The following is a 19,199-nucleotide window of genomic DNA, read 5'->3' as shown; positions in this document are numbered from 1 at the left end:
CACTACAAATGCATTTTATTGTGCTGCTTTCTGGTCTAATCAGACTCTTAGGATTCAAAACACACTCACAAGCAAGACGCCGCCATGCTAGTGGCCGCTTGTTGCAGCAGCTCCCTGTGTGTGTTTACATTTTTAGTCTTTTTCACTTTTTTCCTCTTTTTTCTCTAACGTTTGTTTAAGTGAGTTCTAATGGCTTTTCTGCTGCGGAGAAGATGGCGGGGGTTGTAAATCTGGCACTAAGCTGAAGGCGAAGAGGAGGAAATACAAACCTTCGGTACCGGCGATTTTAATAGGGAACATGAGGTCTTTGGCCAATAAGACGGACGAGTTTGGCGCGCTGGTAAAGTCCCAGAGAGAGTACCGTGAATGCAGCATCATGTGTTTCACTGAGGCTACATCCGTTTCCAAACGAAAACGATCTCCGTCCACACAGCGTTTCAGCCATCGTTTCCAAAATGATCTCCGTCCAGACTACACGCCTGAAAACGAATATCACGTGACTCTTCACGTACACTGGGCATGCGCCAATGTAAACAGGAAGTAGATTGTCGTATTTTGTAACTAAGCAATCAGAGTAATAAAGTAATCTTTAATGATCGTAAGTACGTGTTTGATACTTAAGATCTTCTCTAAAATCTTCCTCTATAAACTCAAACAGACACAGTTCGTGGAAAGTTTTATAAGTTTTATTTTTCAGACTTAACATTAGTTACAGCGCTGCGGGTCTCTTTCTCTCTCTCTCTCTCTCTCTCTCTCTCTCTCTCTCTCTCTCTCTCTCACGCCTATATCGCCTAATAACAGCTGTTTCCTCCACAGACATGCAGACTTTAACTGGACAACAGCTGCTAGGAAAGACAACAAGGTCAGCAATTAACCTGATAGTCGATCGCGGGTGTCTATGTCATTGTTTCCAAACTTATGCGTTTCTGTCTGTCCAGACGAATACGCTATCTGGAGTTTCCAAACGTATCCATCTTCAGGAGCGTTTCTTAAGTCGTCCGTTTTCGGTGCTCGAAAACGCCGGCGTAGTGTGGACGCTCAGTGTAAACGTAGCAAAACATATGCGTTTTCAAATAGAAACGGAGTAGTGTGGATCTAGTCTGAGACATGGCTTCCCTCGCATTTCCCGGACCACAGTGCATCCGTACCCGGCTTCAGGACTGTTCGGGCGGACAGAGACGTTGTACAGAGCAGTAAGAAGAAAGGTGGTGGGATTGCAATGTATGTGAACGAGAGGTGGTGCAATCCCGACCACCTGTGTGTGAAGGAACATTTCTATAGCCCGGACATTGAACTTGCCGTGGGGATGCGTCCTTATTATTTGCAGAGGGAGTTCTCATCCACCATTGTTGTCGCTGTGTACGTTCCTCCATCAGCTGACGCAGAGGCAGCAGTGGACACCATCCATTCCACTGTGTCTAAGCTGCAGATTCAACATCCTAGTGCATTTTTGGCAATTACTGGAGACTTTAACCACACCACACTGGACAAAGCACTGCCAACTTTTCACCAGTTTGTTGACTGCCCCACACAGAACAATAAAACTCTGGACCTACTGTATGCTAATGCAATGGATGCATACAGTGCTACTGCCCTTCCTCCCCTTGGTAGGTCTGATCACAACTTGGTCTTGTTAACTCCAAAGTATGTTCCTCTGGTGCAGAGGCAGCCTGTAACCACCAGGACTGTGAGGAGGTGGACACAGGAGGCTAATGACGCCCTGCAGGACTGCTTTGAGTCGACAGACTGGATGTGCTGTGTGGGCCACATGGGGAGGACATCAACAGCATGACGGTCTGCATCACTGACTACATTAAATTCTGTGAGCACACCACCATACCATCCCGGACTGTACACTGTTTCCCCAACAACAAGCCATGGATCACCAGTGACCTGAAAGTTCTTCTTAATAATAAGAAAGCAGCCTTCAGGTCTGGGTACAGGGACGAGCTCAGGAGAGTTCACCTGAAGGTGAAGCTCAGGGAGTGCAAGGACTCCTACAGGAGGAAGCTGGAGGCCAAACTCCAGCAGAACAACGTGAGGGAGGTGTGGAACGAGATGAAGCAGATAACTAGCTTATGGGTTGGAGGGAGACAACCAGGGGGCTTCCTGGAGAGGGCGAACGAGCTAAACTGTTTCTTCAATAGGTTTAGTTCACAGCCCTCATCTGTCTCCTCCACACACCACACCTCACAAACACCTCTACTGCCTCCCTTCTCTGTCTCTGCCCCCCCCGGTGAGCTGCATGGACACGGAGCCCTTAACTTCGAAGGGCTCTTCCACCACTGACGCCATCTCTCTGAGATGACTGGCCAGGTTAGGAGACAGCTGGAGAGACTCCACCAAGGCAAGGCTACAGTACCTGATGGCATCAGCCCCAGGGTCCTGAAGACCTGCGCCATCCAGCTGTCTGATGTCCTGCAACACCTCTTCAACCTGAGCCTGAAGCAGGAGGAAGTCCAGGTGCTGTGGAAGACGTCGTGCCTGGTTTCTGTTCCAAAGAAGACGACTCCAGGTGAAATCCTAACTGGACCCTCTGCAATTTGCATACCAGCCTCATGTGGGAATGGACGATGCCATCATCTACCTGCTTTAACGAGTTCAGTCGCACCTGGACAGAACCGGTGGCTCTGTGAGAATCACTTTCTTTGATTTCTCCAGTGCATTTAACACCATCCAACCACTGCTGCAGAGTGAGAAGCTGCAGGTGGTGGGGATAGACACATCCACCATCTCCTGGATCACTAACTACCTGACAGGCAGATCATAGTTTGTCCGACTGGGCAGTGTGCTGCTACGGTGGTTAGTGGTACTGGAGCTCCACAGGGAACTGTTCTGTCTCCTGTAATGGTAATTTTTTACGTAGTATATATTTCTACTCAGTATATTGTATTCATGCATAAGTAATTTTTCTCTGGACTTTGTTGAACTTCACCGTGTCTCTATTGTGCAGAAGAAGGATTCTCCCTTGCCTGTTCACATAGATAACTAACTGTGTTGTATGAGAATGTTCCATGCCAAGGCCTTTGGGCTGCTTGTTTTGGTTGCTGGCCGTTTGTTTTTGATTGTTGTTCCTATCAGTCTGAGACCAAAAGTCTGAGACCGAAATGTCTGTAACGTTGGCCATCGGCCCCCACCTTTGCTCATTCTGTATAAAGAAAGCTTGTTCACTTTTTTCGAGGTTCTTCCTCACTGAGACTGTACGCATTCTGTTGTGATGATTGAACCTTCTCTGCGCAGAGAATAAATACTTAAAAGACAACCTGGTTTTTGGTATTATGTATTTCAGCATTAGAAGACTCACGCAATGTGGGTATAGGATATTTTTTTCCACCACACTCCCTTCCTGTTCACCTTGTACACCACTGACTTCCAGTACAATTCAGGGTCATGCCATCTGCAGAAGTTCTCTGATGACTCTGCAGTGGTCGGGTGTATACGGGATGGGCAGGAGGAGGAGTACAGGGCAGTAGTGGATGACTTTGTGGAGTGGGTCAGTAGAAATCACCTGCTTCTGAACGTGGCCAAGACTAGAGAGATGGTGATTGACTTCAGGAGGAAGATGACCACTCCACAACCGCTGAGAGTTCTGGGAGAGGAAGTGGACATGGTGAAGGAGTACAAGTTCCTGGGTGTCTTCATCGACAACAGACTGAACTGTAAGGCCAATATCAACGCTGTGTACAAGAAGGGGATGAGTCAACTCTTTTTCTTGAGGAAACAAACTTCGATCCTTCAATGTGTGCAGCAAGATGTTGGAGATGTTCAGTCTGTTGTGGCCAGTGCGCTGTACTTCGCCGTAGTCTGCTGGGGGAGCAGCATTGGAGCCGGAGACACCAACAGACTTAACAAACTGGTTAATTAAGAAGGCCGGCTCCATCTTTGGCTTCAAACTGGACAATCTGGAAAAGGTGGTGGAGAGGAGGACACTGAAGAAACTGTTATCCATATTGGATAACCCTCTCCACCCTCTCCACCACCTACTGCAAGGATAGTGGAGTACTTTCTCCAACAGCCTCATCCAGCTCCGCTGTCACAAGGACAGATACAGGAGATCATTCCTGCCCACTCCTGCAATAAGACTTTACAATAAATCACCTCTGGCCAAATCAATCACGCGACTATAACACTCTTACTGTTGTTGTTTGTTTGTTTGGTTAAATCTTTGTACTACTGTTTAGTTAGTTAATTTAGTATTATTCTATTTCATTGTATATTATGCATTTTTATATTTAATCTGTTACTTTGATTGCTTTACCTGTATCATAATGCTGCTGTAGCAAACAAATTTCCCCTTTGTGGGATTAATAAAGTATCTATCTATCTATCTATCTATCTATCTATCTATCTATCTATCTATCTATCTATCTATCTATCTATCTATCTATCTATCTATCTATCTATCAAGGCTTTGGCAAAATAAATAGAGCAAAAATCTGACTTTGAATAACTAGACACAACATGGAAGAGTGGAGCATTGAGTATATTTTATTAATTACTTTATTACCATATTGAGCCCTTTGATCAATCTTGATATGTGCTAAAGAAAAAATTAAAATGAATATGTATACGTCACATAACAGTAAAATTTCATCTCATCATAGATGTATTAAATATACCCTGTGGATTACTGGTGCTATGTTTTTACAAGTGGGTCCTAGTTTTGTTTGTATATTGCACTCACTGTAGGACACACATGCACAATACACACTCTTGTACATCATTTCCCACAAAGAAGACTGCTAGCTAGTAAACGAAGAGGTAAACCATAGAAATAAAACAGGAGTATAACTGACATTCCCATCTGAATCAATGCAGCAGGATGGTCAGCGTGGAGGCCATTTTTAACTAAAAATATAAAGAGAACTAGATACAGCGCTTTCAATAAAGGCTATTTAAAGGTTTGGACTGGGAAGTAGATTTACCTTAAAAACATGTTATCCGCTGTCCTGTAGACAGACCTGACAAAGCAATAATTCAGACTTTTTACAAATGGCCATAATTCGTTTGTAATATCGACATGCTTTTTATCTCTTTATTGTAATTAAATTACAGAAAAAAATCAGTTTATTTTGGTTAAATTTGTGGCTTGCTAGATACATTGAATACAGCTCCGGATGTTATGAACCCAACACAACTGTGTTTGGTTTTCCAACGAATCTGGAACTTTCACAACATGTACAAAGCAACATTAGTTATTTCGACCATGGTTGTTGTGTCTACATGGAGGTAAGCGCCAGCACGTCTATTTCGAGTGACACAAATGATCCGTTGGCCAAAACACATTGCAAAAAAAAAAAATCGCTTTTACGATTTTCTAGATTCACTATAGACAGGCTATTTAATATTTACAATTTCAGACAGATGCAAGTTACACACCAGTAGCAGTAGCAGCAGTGACCCCACCGCCACCATCCCCAGGAGGTGTAGGCTTCCCCGATCATTAGTACATGTAATGCAAAATACTAAAATGCAAAATCAAATAAATAAAAATGATAGAATTTTGGAGAAAGAAGATAATATAATACACTTCTACATCAACGTCTGTTTACAGGTCTAAGGGAGTTCTACTGCATTCATGAAAAAAGTTGTATAAAGCTGCTCATCTTTGCTTGAGGGCATTGCCCCGGGGCTACGTTAGCTGCAACAAGCATAACACACCTGAATTGAGTTGCATTGTGGGCACTAGGTTTTTACCAGGAGGAAGAATTCGTGGAATAAAAAATGGTTCTGCATTGATTTTAATCCTTTACTGTCCATCGTGAGTCAGACAATGCTACGCTAATCGTTGTGTGTCTATCGTCATTTTCATTTGCACATTTGGAGTGCACTGATCAGCACATATAGCTAGGCTAAAGTAGACCGCACTCAGCATTTTTGTTTTTCACAAACATTGGGAGAATATTTGTATAATAAGGCATTTTCTTGATGAGCTCTTGGACTTGCTTAGAGTTCTTGGAGTTGTTGTTGAATAGGTGATAACGGCCGCCGCACTGTTCAATAATGCTCCTGAGGTCAGCATGTGCATTTATATAGTCCTCCGGATTTCCCTCCAGGTCCTCTCCGTGGGTCAGCAGGACGGTTGTGTTGTCTCTGATCTTCCAGCCAAGCTTGTCCTCCAGCCTTTGTAATATTTCTCTCTCGCCGCCCGTGAACCGGCCAAGCTGCAGCACGAGTAACACCGCACATCGCCCTGGCTGACAGTACTTCTTACACTCATCCACCTGTGCCTGGGAGTCTCTGAGTTGGTTGGTAAAGAAGTCCGGAGTGTCTACCAGTCTCACCACTGTCCCAAATGACTTCCCCACTGCTCTGACCTCACACTGGGTTGTTATTGGCATGGAGCTTGCCTCAGATTTAAAAAGTTGTTTTGAGTCTATCTTGGAGTTCCCAGCAGTCAGGATGGTGTTCGCTGATGCACTCTTTCCAGTCCCACTTAGTCCCAGCAGAACAATGCTAAATATATTGTCCCAGGCCCTGTTACCTTGAAGACACAGTTAGAGCAAAATGTCTATGTTTTTGACAAAATCATTTCATCAAAAGATCTTCAACATAAATGCTTGCACAGTAGACCTGCTGATAACCTTACGCGTTTGAATTTCTCAGCATTTTGCCCTTGAATTACGCTTTATTAGCAAAGGGATGCTGCAAAACACAGATGGACATTACATTTGTCACAGTTTCTATCTTCTATCTATTATATTATATATATATACACATATATCACATATATTTTTCCAACACATATATCACAATATATATCTATTATATTCTGATATATGTGTTGTATTATATCTCCCGAAGCATACCAATGTGACGTTCAGGTTCTGCTGCAGCAAAGGAATCTTGTGAGTTGGACGGAATCATGGTGTTGGCACCTGTGAGGATGCAACATACATATTGCTGTTTATAAAGACAAGTTTAAAAAAAGCTTTATAATTGCACCTGGCACTTTTCTCACAACTAGTTGTTGCTGTGTAACCTGCGTTAGTTTATAAAACATAGACAGTGAGCTGAAAGTACATTTTAGAATGTGGGGTCTCTGTTCTCTGGTTTGCACAGCAAAGTACATTTAATAAAATGTTTGGCGGTCAAGGTTCAACCTTAATATGAAGAGTGGCACATGAAGCTTCTCTTCTCATTTCATTCAACAGATTAGTTGTATCAGTTTCTGACTACTGTTTCATCCTATTTTCCTATGGCTATGGGATTCCAAGGTGTTGATGGAGTGTGCTGTTGCTACTTCAGCCAACTAGATGCTCAAGTAACAAAAGACCGAATATGAAAAAACTGCAACACTAAATGTTGTGACACAAGGCTTTTCCTTATGAAGGTCCTGTGACGACAAGCATTGGTGAAATAAAGTAGATTCTTCCAGTTAGTTAGCAAGTGTTGCAGAGTTGTTGTTTTTTTATCATATTGGGATCCCAAGGTGTTCCCAGTATGTTCCCTGTAACCATTTTACAACTAAGTACAATAGAAAGTAATTGAAACCAGATATTTACCTCTTCTCCCATGGTGAGACGGTGAATGGCCATCGTATCTGAAATAGACCAGATGCAAGATGATAGCAATAGAGAGATGTCCCAACCTGCGTTGGGGCTACTTTGTGTTCGTCAAAGTCTTTAGTGGGTTTCTGAAATTTGACTTTTTGGAAATATAGAGCATGATTTTTCTGTATTTTATTTAATGACCTCTATGGAGCCAAGAACCACACGATGGCACATATCTCACCATATTAGGTAACATTTAGCTTGAGCCAAAAGTTACACAAGTGTACACGCATACATAGATGCACATACTCACAAATAAGGTTATAAAAGAAAGGACGAACAAGTGTACAACAGTTTTTTCTTTGTCCAATAAGCTGCTCCTCGAGTGTACAAGTCTCGTCTTGATCTAATCTCTTATCTACTCCCGAATTTTCTCTACATCTGTCTCTACAAGCGCAAACACAATAGATAGTGTTGAGTTCCTCTTTGCCGCTTCGCTAAATTCCTTGTGTATGGCTCCCATCAAGCTCCACCAATCAAACCTGTCAGCAAAGCATGTGTTACCTTACCTGACGCCTAAAATAAACCAATTTACCATTTGATTCATGCAGCTTGTTGGGAGTTTGAGGGGCTGAAAATGGCTGAAATGTATTATATCATATATTGCAAATGTTTTGACTTTCAGAAAGTCTGATGAAAGAAAGCCTTTATGAGAAAAAACAGCAAGAAACACAAGCTAGCTTTAAGTTTTCTGCACACACACACACACACACACACACACACACACACACACACACACACACACACACATATGGGTAGAACTGTGGTAGTACTGATGTTACTACCTTATCTTCTCAAAGGCTGCCTTTCTTCTCATCACTACATCTTCACTGTAGTTTTTGTAGTCATACTGGAATGATGCTGTGGCTGAACACAACTTCAAACAGACATTGGCCAGATATTCATTGGCGACTGCCAACTGGTTGCCGAACCTTCGTTTCAGTGAATAGAAGTGTTCAATGTCCTGTAACATGATGAGCAAGTGTGCTCCGATATTTTCACCAAAGGTTTCCTGAAGTTTATTAATTTGAGCCACGACTTTTTCCTCTTGTGAGTTTTCTGAATCTATGGCCAGTATGAACAGATCAGGGCCAGGAAGAGAATGTGCCATGAAGTCAACAATCATCTGGTCCAGGTGCAGACAATCGTCTTCAAAGAAGTCCGGGGTATTGACGATTTTGAATGTTTCGTTGGTTTCCACGACGACGTCATTGGACACTTTGTCAAAAGCACTATCACTACTGAGGATCATTTTTCCAATGGCGTTCTTCAACTGGACCCTCTTTCCAAACAGAGCGACAACAAATTTTTTTGGAGCATATGCTGTAGAGACAAACACAACAGTAAATACTTTAATTCACAATCTGGAAATAATGTACTCTCGTGCACTACAGGGGTGTGTCAGTTTCTGTTTGTTGGCAGCAAGCAAACAGTGATTTGTTAACAGCATAAGAAATATAGAAAATTACTGCCTTATTAGCTGTGTGCAAACTGATGTTAGTGGTGCAATTTTGTGAGGAAGAAGGCGTGTAAGATGAGTCCAAGGTTGTAGAATAACAAACATTAAATGTTTTTCTACCCACCTGTTTTAAACAGACTTACAATTTGTGCCTAAATATGTTAGTGGAAATGCAGGAAAATGCAAAGAAAAATCTCAAGAAAGTTTCTATACTTGGCTTAGGTGGAAAGATGGTGTAACCTTTAAAGTCTCAGTGTAACGGAAGTTAGAGTGTTTTTAGCTTCTCCAGTGTGTCACTGGCAACAGAGTAATGTAGACAAATGTGACTGACTGTCCCGCTTCCCGGGGCCGTGAACTCAGTGCTCGCTGTGCTGCATCTCGCTCTGGGGAGTGAAGGACCCCCTGTTTCCGGCGAGATGGTCCTAAGTGCACGGTTCAACCCGGCTTTAAACACGGAGCCCATCTCATTTACCATGCTTTGTGTGAATTTTTTTGCCAGGTCATCACCATTCAAAATGTGTTTATGATTGAATTACAGTGTAAAAATAGTCCGTTACGAGTAAAAGTTCTGCATTAAAAATTTTACTTCAGTAATAGTACAAAAGTATTAGCATCAGAGTATACTTAAAGTTCAATAAGTATTTTTGAAGTCCCTAAGTGACACATACGGAAGTTCCTGGTGAAGTCATGTGATAGTGAGTTAATTTGGGTACCAATGACATCACTTCCAAAATGGCTTCCTGGCTGGTCAGCACATTTGGCAGAATTAGCTAATTTCAAAAAGATTGTTTTTGTTGCTAAAGGTTTCAACACATTTAACAATTCTAATGCTTTGATAACATGTCCTACATTACATCTAAACGGTTCTAACCATGTTCATCAAACAAATTTATGTCTAAAAAGTTATAAAAGAATATCGCTTTAAACTTACAATTGTCGCAGGAAAAAACAATGTGACATATTTGTCACAATAAGGAAAATAGTAATGAGCTGCTCAATTGATTTAGCTGATTTAATTATTTTTAATTAAAATATGTTCTTTTGTTGAATTCAAAAGGGATTCAGGATGATTACATTATAAGTCAAATGAATTATGAAAGAATTAAGAAATTATGAAAGAAAAATGTACATAACATTAAATAAAACACACAAACTAGATTTAAGTATCCTATTTTGATCTTATTTCAAAGTAATTAGAATGAACGGTACAATGTTCAGGATGCACTGAAGATCATCCAAGGAGAAAACATTTTTGTGTTGTAAAACAAATCTGAAAAAGATTTTTTTGTTAAATCTAACTATAAAAGTTATAATTTTGATATGTGTTGTGAAAATGCAAATAAAAAGCATATCTTTGATACCAAGGAAAAATAGGCCAAATTGACTGGTTATGTGACGTAACATTTCATATCTTTGGCACTAAGAAGTAGTATTTAGAAAATATTTTCAGAAATGTGTTCCATGTGGTCCATTTAGTCTGTTTTATATCACCTATAATTTTCCTTTAAGGAAAAATAGGTTTGGGTTCTTATGGGTTAATGTTGCAGCTGGTAAAGGTATAGCTAATTTTAAGTACCTTAATAATCATATACTTAATACATCATAGTTTATTAGTTGATTTATATTTTGTATTAAGAAGCTGAATTTGCAAAGTAGCCTCACTAGTAACTAATATTGTCAAATTTATTTATGAAGTTAAAAGTACAAATTTTCACTCTGAGATGTAATGAACTAGTAGTACAAAGTTACATTAAATAGAAATACTCAAGTTAAGTACGCTAGTACCTAAAAATTGTACTTAAGTACAGTACATTCCACCACTGCTAAAACAAAAGCACAAAATTGTTTACAAGAGCACACATTTTTCATACATCCAGCCTCTAAATTTCGCTCTCAAAGTGCACCAGATTGCTGGTGTTTTGGAATTTTAATATAAATTAGCAATTCCTGATTGCAAACAAAAATATTTCTTCAAATAGTTTTGTTGCAATTTTTCAATATGTCAGGGGTTTAAGATAGGAGCATGGACACACACACACACACACACACACACACACACACACACACACACACACACACACACACACACACACACACACACACACACTATTGAAAAAAACACAAGCATCACTTACGTGGTGGATCTCCTTTAGAACTCATTTTAGCTGCTCAGTAGAGATCAGTTAGCAGGGAGGTATCACAGGAGTCTCTGGATCAGCTTTGGAATGTGTCAGACACATGAATGAAACACATTGATATACAGTAGGTTGATCCACCCAGTGGGTGGAGAGCTGGAAGCGGCTTCACACTAAGATAATAGTGAGCTCTGCTTCCTCTCATTTTTACAAAAAGTCCAGGAGAGACAGAGATGGGCATAAACTCCTCGATACCTGAAGGTGCAGTGTCCTTTCAGCATATTGCACCTAACACTTGTACTAATTATGTGATGGGTTTATGTGATGGGTTTTACTCTGTGTAATATATTACTATTTGCAGGTCCTCCACTGAGGATTGTGATGATTGGGAAAACTGGAGTTGGAAAGAGTGCAGTTGGTAACACCATCGTGGGTAGAAATGCTTTCCACTCTTCGGCGAGTGCGCAGTCTGTGACGGAGACCTGCAAGACAGAACAGGCATTAGGTGGCAGAGAGATCCACGTGGTCGATACGCCTGGGATCCTGGATACGTCTAAAAGTGCAGAGAGCATAAAGAAAGAGATTGCAAAATGCATCCAGGTGTCCACTCCCGGCCCTCGCGCCTTCCTGCTGGTCATCCAGGTCGGCAGGTTCACCAAAAAAGAAGAGAACTGCGTGCAAGCCCTGGGGAAAATCTTCGGACCCGAGGCGTCTAAGTACATGATCATTCTGTTCACACGTGGCGATGAGCTGAAGGGCAGAAGCATTAGAGAGTATGTGCAAAACGGCCACCCGAAACTTAGAGAGGTGATGAACAGATGTGGTAGCCGGTACCATGTCTTCAACAACAAGAAAAGGTGGAAAAGAACTCAAGTGGTTAAGCTGATCAAGAAGATCGATGAGATGGTGGCTGCAAATGGAGGACAGCACTTCAGTGAAGCACTGAAAAAAAACCTTCTTATCAGAGTTTTTCTGTGCTTTGTTTACATATCAGGGCCGGCCATGCATGGCCAGAACCTGTTTTTTATTCTTTATCAACAAATATCCCGGCGAACGATATGATTGAGATTAGTCATTTTAAATTAATTAAGAGGAAGTATTTTTATTTGGTGGGTTTGTTGAGAGCATTTGATTGATAGTGTTAACTTTCTTAAATGAGCGAAAGGTCTTTTTTACTTGTCATTGCTAATGTTTGACAATAAAGGTTCTGCAAAATAGTAGACTGACCAAATAGTTATGTATTTACATGTAGCCTATTCATTTATGTTTTAGCCTATTGATGGTACACTGTGAAATGAAAGATCAATTGACTGGCAGTAGGGACTTTTTCTTTGGGTGTGTGCTGAATTTTATGTGATGTTGGTTTCATCTAAGCGAGATGTGAAATGTGACTCATCCTGCTGAGCAGCTCTGGTTTTTCCTTGCATTTCCACAAAGTCAGATCACTTCCTTGTCGGAAAAAATGCATACATCCTAAGTCTCTTATTTGTCATTTCCTCACTCCTCGATCCTCGCTTGAACCCGAAGTTGTTCTGCGCCACCATATTGACTCTTATTCCTGTTCTGAGGAGCGAGGAGCGAGGAGGGATCACTGAGGAGCCATGAGTGAGGATGCATGAGAACAACCTTCCAGGAAGTGTTTTACTGGCCAACACGCCCCCTCATTGTTCATCAATTATGTGATTGCTTCATACCAGAGTCAAGACAGATCACAGATTAAAGTCTTAACATTTTATATTTGATTAGTTTTCTGATTCACCATCTGGTTTAAATATATGTTCATTGTAGGTCTGGACAACAAAAGGGTCACAAACAACTTTCCTTAGAAAGATTTGTTTTTTCATGATCTGATATTTTCCTCAATAACTTTCATTATGGTACTTTAGCATGAGCGGCGCCTGCCCCGTTTCTAGGCGGGGAAGTTGTTCGCACCTAACATGGTGGTTACTCCGTCGGCTGTCCCACCTGCTAGGATATACGTTCTTTTTTGAGGTGTTGAAACAAAACCTTCGGCCTTTTATCTCACCCCGTAGCTAAATCGTTAGGATTTCGGATTAATTGTCTTCTTGAAATTCTTTTACAGTTAAAGCCCTAGGCGTTCTCAATGGAATGCAACCCTAGCACCCTGTATGTAATAGTTATGTACTTCGTCTGTACTTTACTATTGCCTATTGTGAACATTCTCACCATTTTATGACTAACACTGCCAAGTCTTCACCCAGGGAACTTACCTCAAGCTCCTCTGCATGCTTCAGTCGTCACTTCTGATCACACGGAGGACAGGGGAAGAGGGTTACAATGTAAAGGACCAGAATACTTTGTTTGCTTCAGACACTTACAAAATGTAAGGCTGTATTTTTATTTAAGTTTTTCACACAAAAATCACAAACAACAATTTCAATTCAATGAAGCAGTCATAGTGCTACAATACTAACTAATTCTAACACTCCTATTATAAGGAGTTCGCCTCTTTATCAGTTTTCACTGATTTTGCTATGAGGTGTATCTAGTCTCTATCCTAGAAATCTCCCCCTTTCTCTTCTCTCTGCTCTGCTCTGCAGTCTCTGCATGTTTTTGCTGGAGTTTTGCAGGCTCTCTCCGTTTGCTCTGTCTCTGAGTTTTTTCTTCTTTTTTTTTCTAAGTGGGTAAGATAGCATAAGTGTCTTCTGCCCCCACTTCTAAGGGCTAAGACAGTAGAAGGGTCTTCTTGTCCTCTATTCTAAGGGGGATAAAACCCCTAAGTCTAGTTGGGGGGAAAAAGCCCAAACTCACAGATTCTCTGCTCCTTTTTATGCTGCTAAAAAGCTGGCACCTCCTTCAGGCTAATGAGTAACTCACATGAAACCTCCTCTCTCTAAGTCAGACACAGAAGGTACCTGGTTTGATCCTGTTCAGACGAGGAAGTAGTGTATAAGTTTAGAGTGACTACTTTATGTAACAGAGTTAATGATTCCACTTGCCATCACTGGTCATTATTTAAGTTATGTATCCATACAATGTTCATATTATTTTCTACTATTTCTGTAAATATAATTTACTACTTATTATCATTAGCTTCCCATGGAGACAAGTGTATTGTGACACATGAGCGCCCTCTAGTGGTGCCCCTGCAGACTTGAGTGGTGCGCCCTGCTTTCCGTGACCAGTCTGCAGCACGCTGTCTCCGTGTGTTCCGGAGCTTGTGACCACGAGGTGGGCTGTGAGAAACTCTGAAGTCATTCTTTGTGTTACCAGATGTGACAACATTACATGTTATCGTATGAATAAACGGGCTGGTTGGAGCCAAACCCAATATCAAGTGCCTGATTCCAAACACAACGCCAGAGAGAGAGAGTACACAACTGCTACATTCATATAAGGCATATATGCAGTTTATATGTTTAGTCCCTGGTGGGAGGGACTAAGGATGCAATTAAGAGACTTGGGATGTATCCACAGATTAAAACAAAACTTCTTCCAGGTATCACTTTTCACACTGCGCTACACCACATGCTCGTGCATTCCATATTTGTTCTTCATTTTCCAACCTTTTATGCTGTACACCAGTGTTGGGCCATCAGGGCCAGCAAGGCCTCCTCTGCTGGCCTAGACAGAACCACAAAGTTATAACTATTTTATCATTTAATTATTTTTCATAAATACACTACATGTATTCTAAATATTTTTTCCCATTAGCATATTGCATAGCTACTGTCTTCCTCAGTTGTGCTGCTTCCAGCGCAACTTGTTTTAAGTAGAGCTTTTATCCAATTAGATTTCTCCCCTATGCTGTCTCTAAGTAAAAAAATCTGCCTGGAGGCCTTCAGAATTACAAGTGAATCCTTTTTCAGTTTAAGTAAATGGGGACGATATTGTTGATTGTCATAGTCTTCAGCCATTCAGATCTTTAGTTTGACATGTTGGGCATATTCTTTGACATGCCAGAGCCCTCTAGCTGGCCTACAAGTACGTCAGCATTAACGTGCGTGTGGCGGCAATCTTCTCCCCGTCTGCTAATCCACATTACTACAACTGTTACAGTCTGTGTATTGGCAATAAGCTTGACGCGAAATGATTATTCAGAGGCATTAACTCCATTTTAAAAGTTCACTCAACAAAAAATAACTATCTTGCTCCGCAGACTGATTAACCTCAACTGAGGACTATTGGCTATGACGTAGTTAGTAGCGCAACTAAAGGAGCATTTCAACATTGTTTTTACATAAATCACTTAACACATCTTTTTAAGTCTAATATGGCTCTCACAGTGCGGCTTGATTGGTCAGTGGGCTAACGTGACTGTTGTGAAACTAGCTAGCAGAACTGTGTAGCAGTAAGAGTTAAAGTTTAAAGATATGTAAGATGTTTTTACATGACATTTTTAGCATTTTGGCAAGTGTGGCGGTGACATCAACTGCCTCTGTCGAGCAAACATTTTCAGCCCTCAAACGCATTAAAACGTATTCAAGAAATACAACTGGGGAGGCTCGACTGTCATCACTGGCATCCATGGCAATCAAGAAGGACTTCTTGCTGGAACTGAAATGCATTGATGTTCTGTACAACCGTGGTATTGAACTCTTTGTAATCAAAGAAAGACGGATGGACTTTGTCTTTAAATAGTGAACAGCAGCTTTGGTAAGTGAACTGCTTTTGTTTTTACATCTGCAGTAGTGTTACTACTGTGTTCATTTTTCTATGGTGTTGTTTTTATGATATGGTTATTATTGTTCCCTCTGATTTGAATAATATTTGAATGGTGCTCTTGAGTGTGTTGCGAAATCCGTGTTTTAGCGCTGCAGTTTTGCTGGATTGTGCAGAGGCCTGTTGAGTCGTGTAATTTGTGTTTTATGTTATTCTACCTGCTTTGTTGTCATATAAATATATGTGACTGGCTGTAAGCAGTGGTGGAGGTAAAGATCCTGAACTTGAATCAGAATGAAATGTGGGAAAATACGCTTTTACATGTAATAGTCCACCACAAAATGAGTTTCATCTGGAACACAGCTTCTGATTCAGTTAGACTTATACACCGACCTAAATACTGTATCACAGTCAGTTGTTCTTTACTGCATAGAAAAATATAACAACAATGTGTATGATTTATGGACTGGTGTCTGATGAAAATGTTTTTAGCAAATTATCTGATATCTAGGAAGTTATATTTTGTTAGCCAAGGATGAGTTATATGCTCTCATCTGAAATGTACAGTAGGTACATGGAGCATGATGGTATGTCCCACAGCTGAGACATGGGGACACTCTGTACATCTCTATTTTTACCAACACACCACCAGCACATGCTCCCAGTATATCTGTCAATCGCTCAAATGTCTGCACTGTAAATCGGTCAAGGCTAAGGATATCTCATGTATGTATGAGAATATGGGTCATACATTTGTACATACTGTTCAGGCTCCTATTAAGTTTCTGTTTCTCTTGCCTCATCCCCTCCCTTTAAGCACAAGTTAGTCATAAAGAGTTTTGGCAAAATGTGCTGATATTTGTCTAAGTAGGTGTGAAATCAAATCTTTAGGTTCAATTTGTGAAAACTTTTTGCGCAAATTGGATTAATTTTTTCATAAACCCATAGAAGATCTTTTGCCACAGGCTTTAGATGGAGGTCCGCTTCTGAAAAAAAGCAATCAAAGTTAGTGCACATAAAGAAAATATTAAATCAGAAGTCTGATAATTTACCTATCTTGTAATTTTTTATATTTGTCCCATCATTTTGTGCATTAATGTCATTTCATGCCATGTAGTCTGTACACACGTATACGTTAATATGCTTAGCTTGCTCAGACCTAGAATAAAAACAAACACAGGACTTTCCACCTGGGGACCAATGTTCATGTCCCGAATTGTTTTGAAGTTACGTTAGAGATGTTTGTGAAGTGTTTTCTGTACTCCCATTGTTTACAATTTACTTAGTTTATGAACTTATTATTAAGCACAACCATGATGTTGTTTCTCAACCACCTAAGTGGTTTTGTTGCCCAAACCATCTGTATGTGTCATGTTAAGGAGCAAAAATATCAATTATGAAAAGATAGTGAAAATAGTATAAATAGTAAATTAAAAGTATGATGATTATTTTTAGATAATATCTCATAATTTTGATTCACTTATTATCTTGTAATTTTGATTTATTTTCTTATAAATTTGACTTCGTAACTCTCAATTTTAATTGACTTACTACTGCATGGTTTGGATTCACTCATTAGCTTGTACTTTTTATTTATATTTTGATTTACTTGCTTTCTCATCATTTTAATTCACTTACATTTTTATAGTTTTGTATTTTCTTGTCATTCCTTTCACCCACCTATTTTTTTCTTTTCTTGGAGTGCTTACACAGGTTTGCCTGGTGAAATACATTGACAGTTTTTATCTAATACACATGAAGTATATCAATATCCGCTTCCTGGTGTGCAGTGATTCACTTTTGACTTTGTCCATGTGAATACTGTGGACAAAGCAATTCTATGTCCCACACTGTATGTCTTCCAGACCGGTGTGTTGGAAGAAACGTCACATCTTCAAACCTGTAAGAAATTACAGGGCGAATCAGTACGTGGCATGTGTACAACACCCATTTCATTTCCATACTGCGGAACAGCATGCTGGTCCCACACCAGCGACGGTGAATTCCACATTCTCATGACTGGTCTGCATTCTGCTCGTGAGGAAGAGAGGTTCACACCTCAAACAATGCAAGCGAGCAGTAAAGGGAGGTTAAGGGTCAGAGATCACTGAACCCTGACTGGAGGTTTCCTCTCAGAGACGCAAGAAATACCAACCAGAGATGCCTATTCAATTCTCTGTCATGACAGGAGACACCATCATCTGTACATGTCCAAACAATACCCGTGCATATTTGCTTAAAATCACATCCAAATTGTTTCACTGGTAATACAACAGACTTATGGTTAAATCAAATGGCTGATTGCAGTACTCTGGCAGCAGAGAAATGAGGTCATCGCTGGCTGATGTCAGCATGTCTGAGTTTCAGGAGGGCGGGGGGAGGACATTCCGAACATGCCGTTCGACATGGCCTGTTATACATTTACATCAGGAAGCCAGATATTTTCACCATAACAACCGTAAACTTTAAAACACACATGATCAAATTCAGGCTTAGGGACCAGCAGCAGACCACAGCAGGAAACCAGACTATCTCTGACTTTGATGACTGAGTTACATCAAACCTCCATTAAACAATATTTTAGATTGGATGAAGTCTACCGACCACCTAATTTTTCTTCAAGCACCTCATCAGGAGAAATGTATTATTGTTACTGTATATGACTATATTTTTGCTTTTAAGTTCCATTATTACAGTATTAGCATACAGAAGGTAAGGATAATTTGCCTGGAACATGCAACTACTTTAAAGCCCCATTAAAGGTGCAAAGTGTAAGATGTGGCCAGAATTTGAGTTTCAAACATTCCAAAAATTAACTTTATCAACAGAATATGAAGAGGTTACATTGTTGACGATATGTTAAAGACATCTAAGTATTACATAGTACAAGTTAATTTATAGTATAGTTTATACATTTAAGCGGTGGACTTAATGTACAAACAATCATGAATCACAAAGCTGTCAGTGTGAATAAGAGCAAATAAGACATAAGATATCATCTTTTTCTCTAATTCTGTATTTTGCCTTCGATCACCCTCCCCTTCTATGGTGTGTGTGTGTGTGTGTGTGTGTGTGTTATATTTTTAGTTAGGACAGCCCCTCAGACATCCAACAGCAGGTTAAGGACTCTTGAAGTGACAGTATATAGGAGCAGAGCTGCCAGCAGACCGCCACACAGATCACACAGAGCATCACCAACTATAAGGTACATCACCTCCACCTCAGCTCAAGATAAGATAGATATTATCGGCGCCTGAAAAAGAGACGAAATGTGTTCAAATTAATATTTGTCAAAGATTTCTTCATCGTTTTTGTGTGTGTGTGTGTGTGTGTGTGTGTGTGTGTGTGTGCAGGGAGTTTGAAACAAGTTTGAAGATGTCTAATGACAAGAACCCAGAGGTAGTCGGCTGCGACGCCTCCATCATGAAG

General features: G+C 40.5%; 1 protein-coding gene across 1 annotated transcript; it reads left to right on the top strand.

The window, feature by feature from the left end:
- Positions 1-11,380: 11,380 nt before the first annotated feature.
- Positions 11,381-14,360, top strand: LOC137868736 (GTPase IMAP family member 7-like). The gene is made up of 3 exons (XM_068705634.1): positions 11,381-11,408; positions 11,509-12,121; positions 14,261-14,360. Exons 1-3 carry the CDS (start codon positions 11,381-11,383, stop codon positions 14,358-14,360), a joined length of 741 nt encoding a protein of 246 aa, XP_068561735.1.
- Positions 14,361-19,199: the final 4,839 nt, after the last annotated feature.

The sequence above is a fragment of the Cebidichthys violaceus genome, unplaced genomic scaffold (assembly GCF_023349555.1).
Source record: "Cebidichthys violaceus isolate CVI_PGR_0920_01 unplaced genomic scaffold, fCebVio1.0.p SCAF_12, whole genome shotgun sequence".
Classification (NCBI taxonomy): domain Eukaryota; kingdom Metazoa; phylum Chordata; class Actinopteri; order Perciformes; family Stichaeidae; genus Cebidichthys; species Cebidichthys violaceus.
This window is presented reverse-complemented; position numbering and strand designations above follow the sequence as displayed.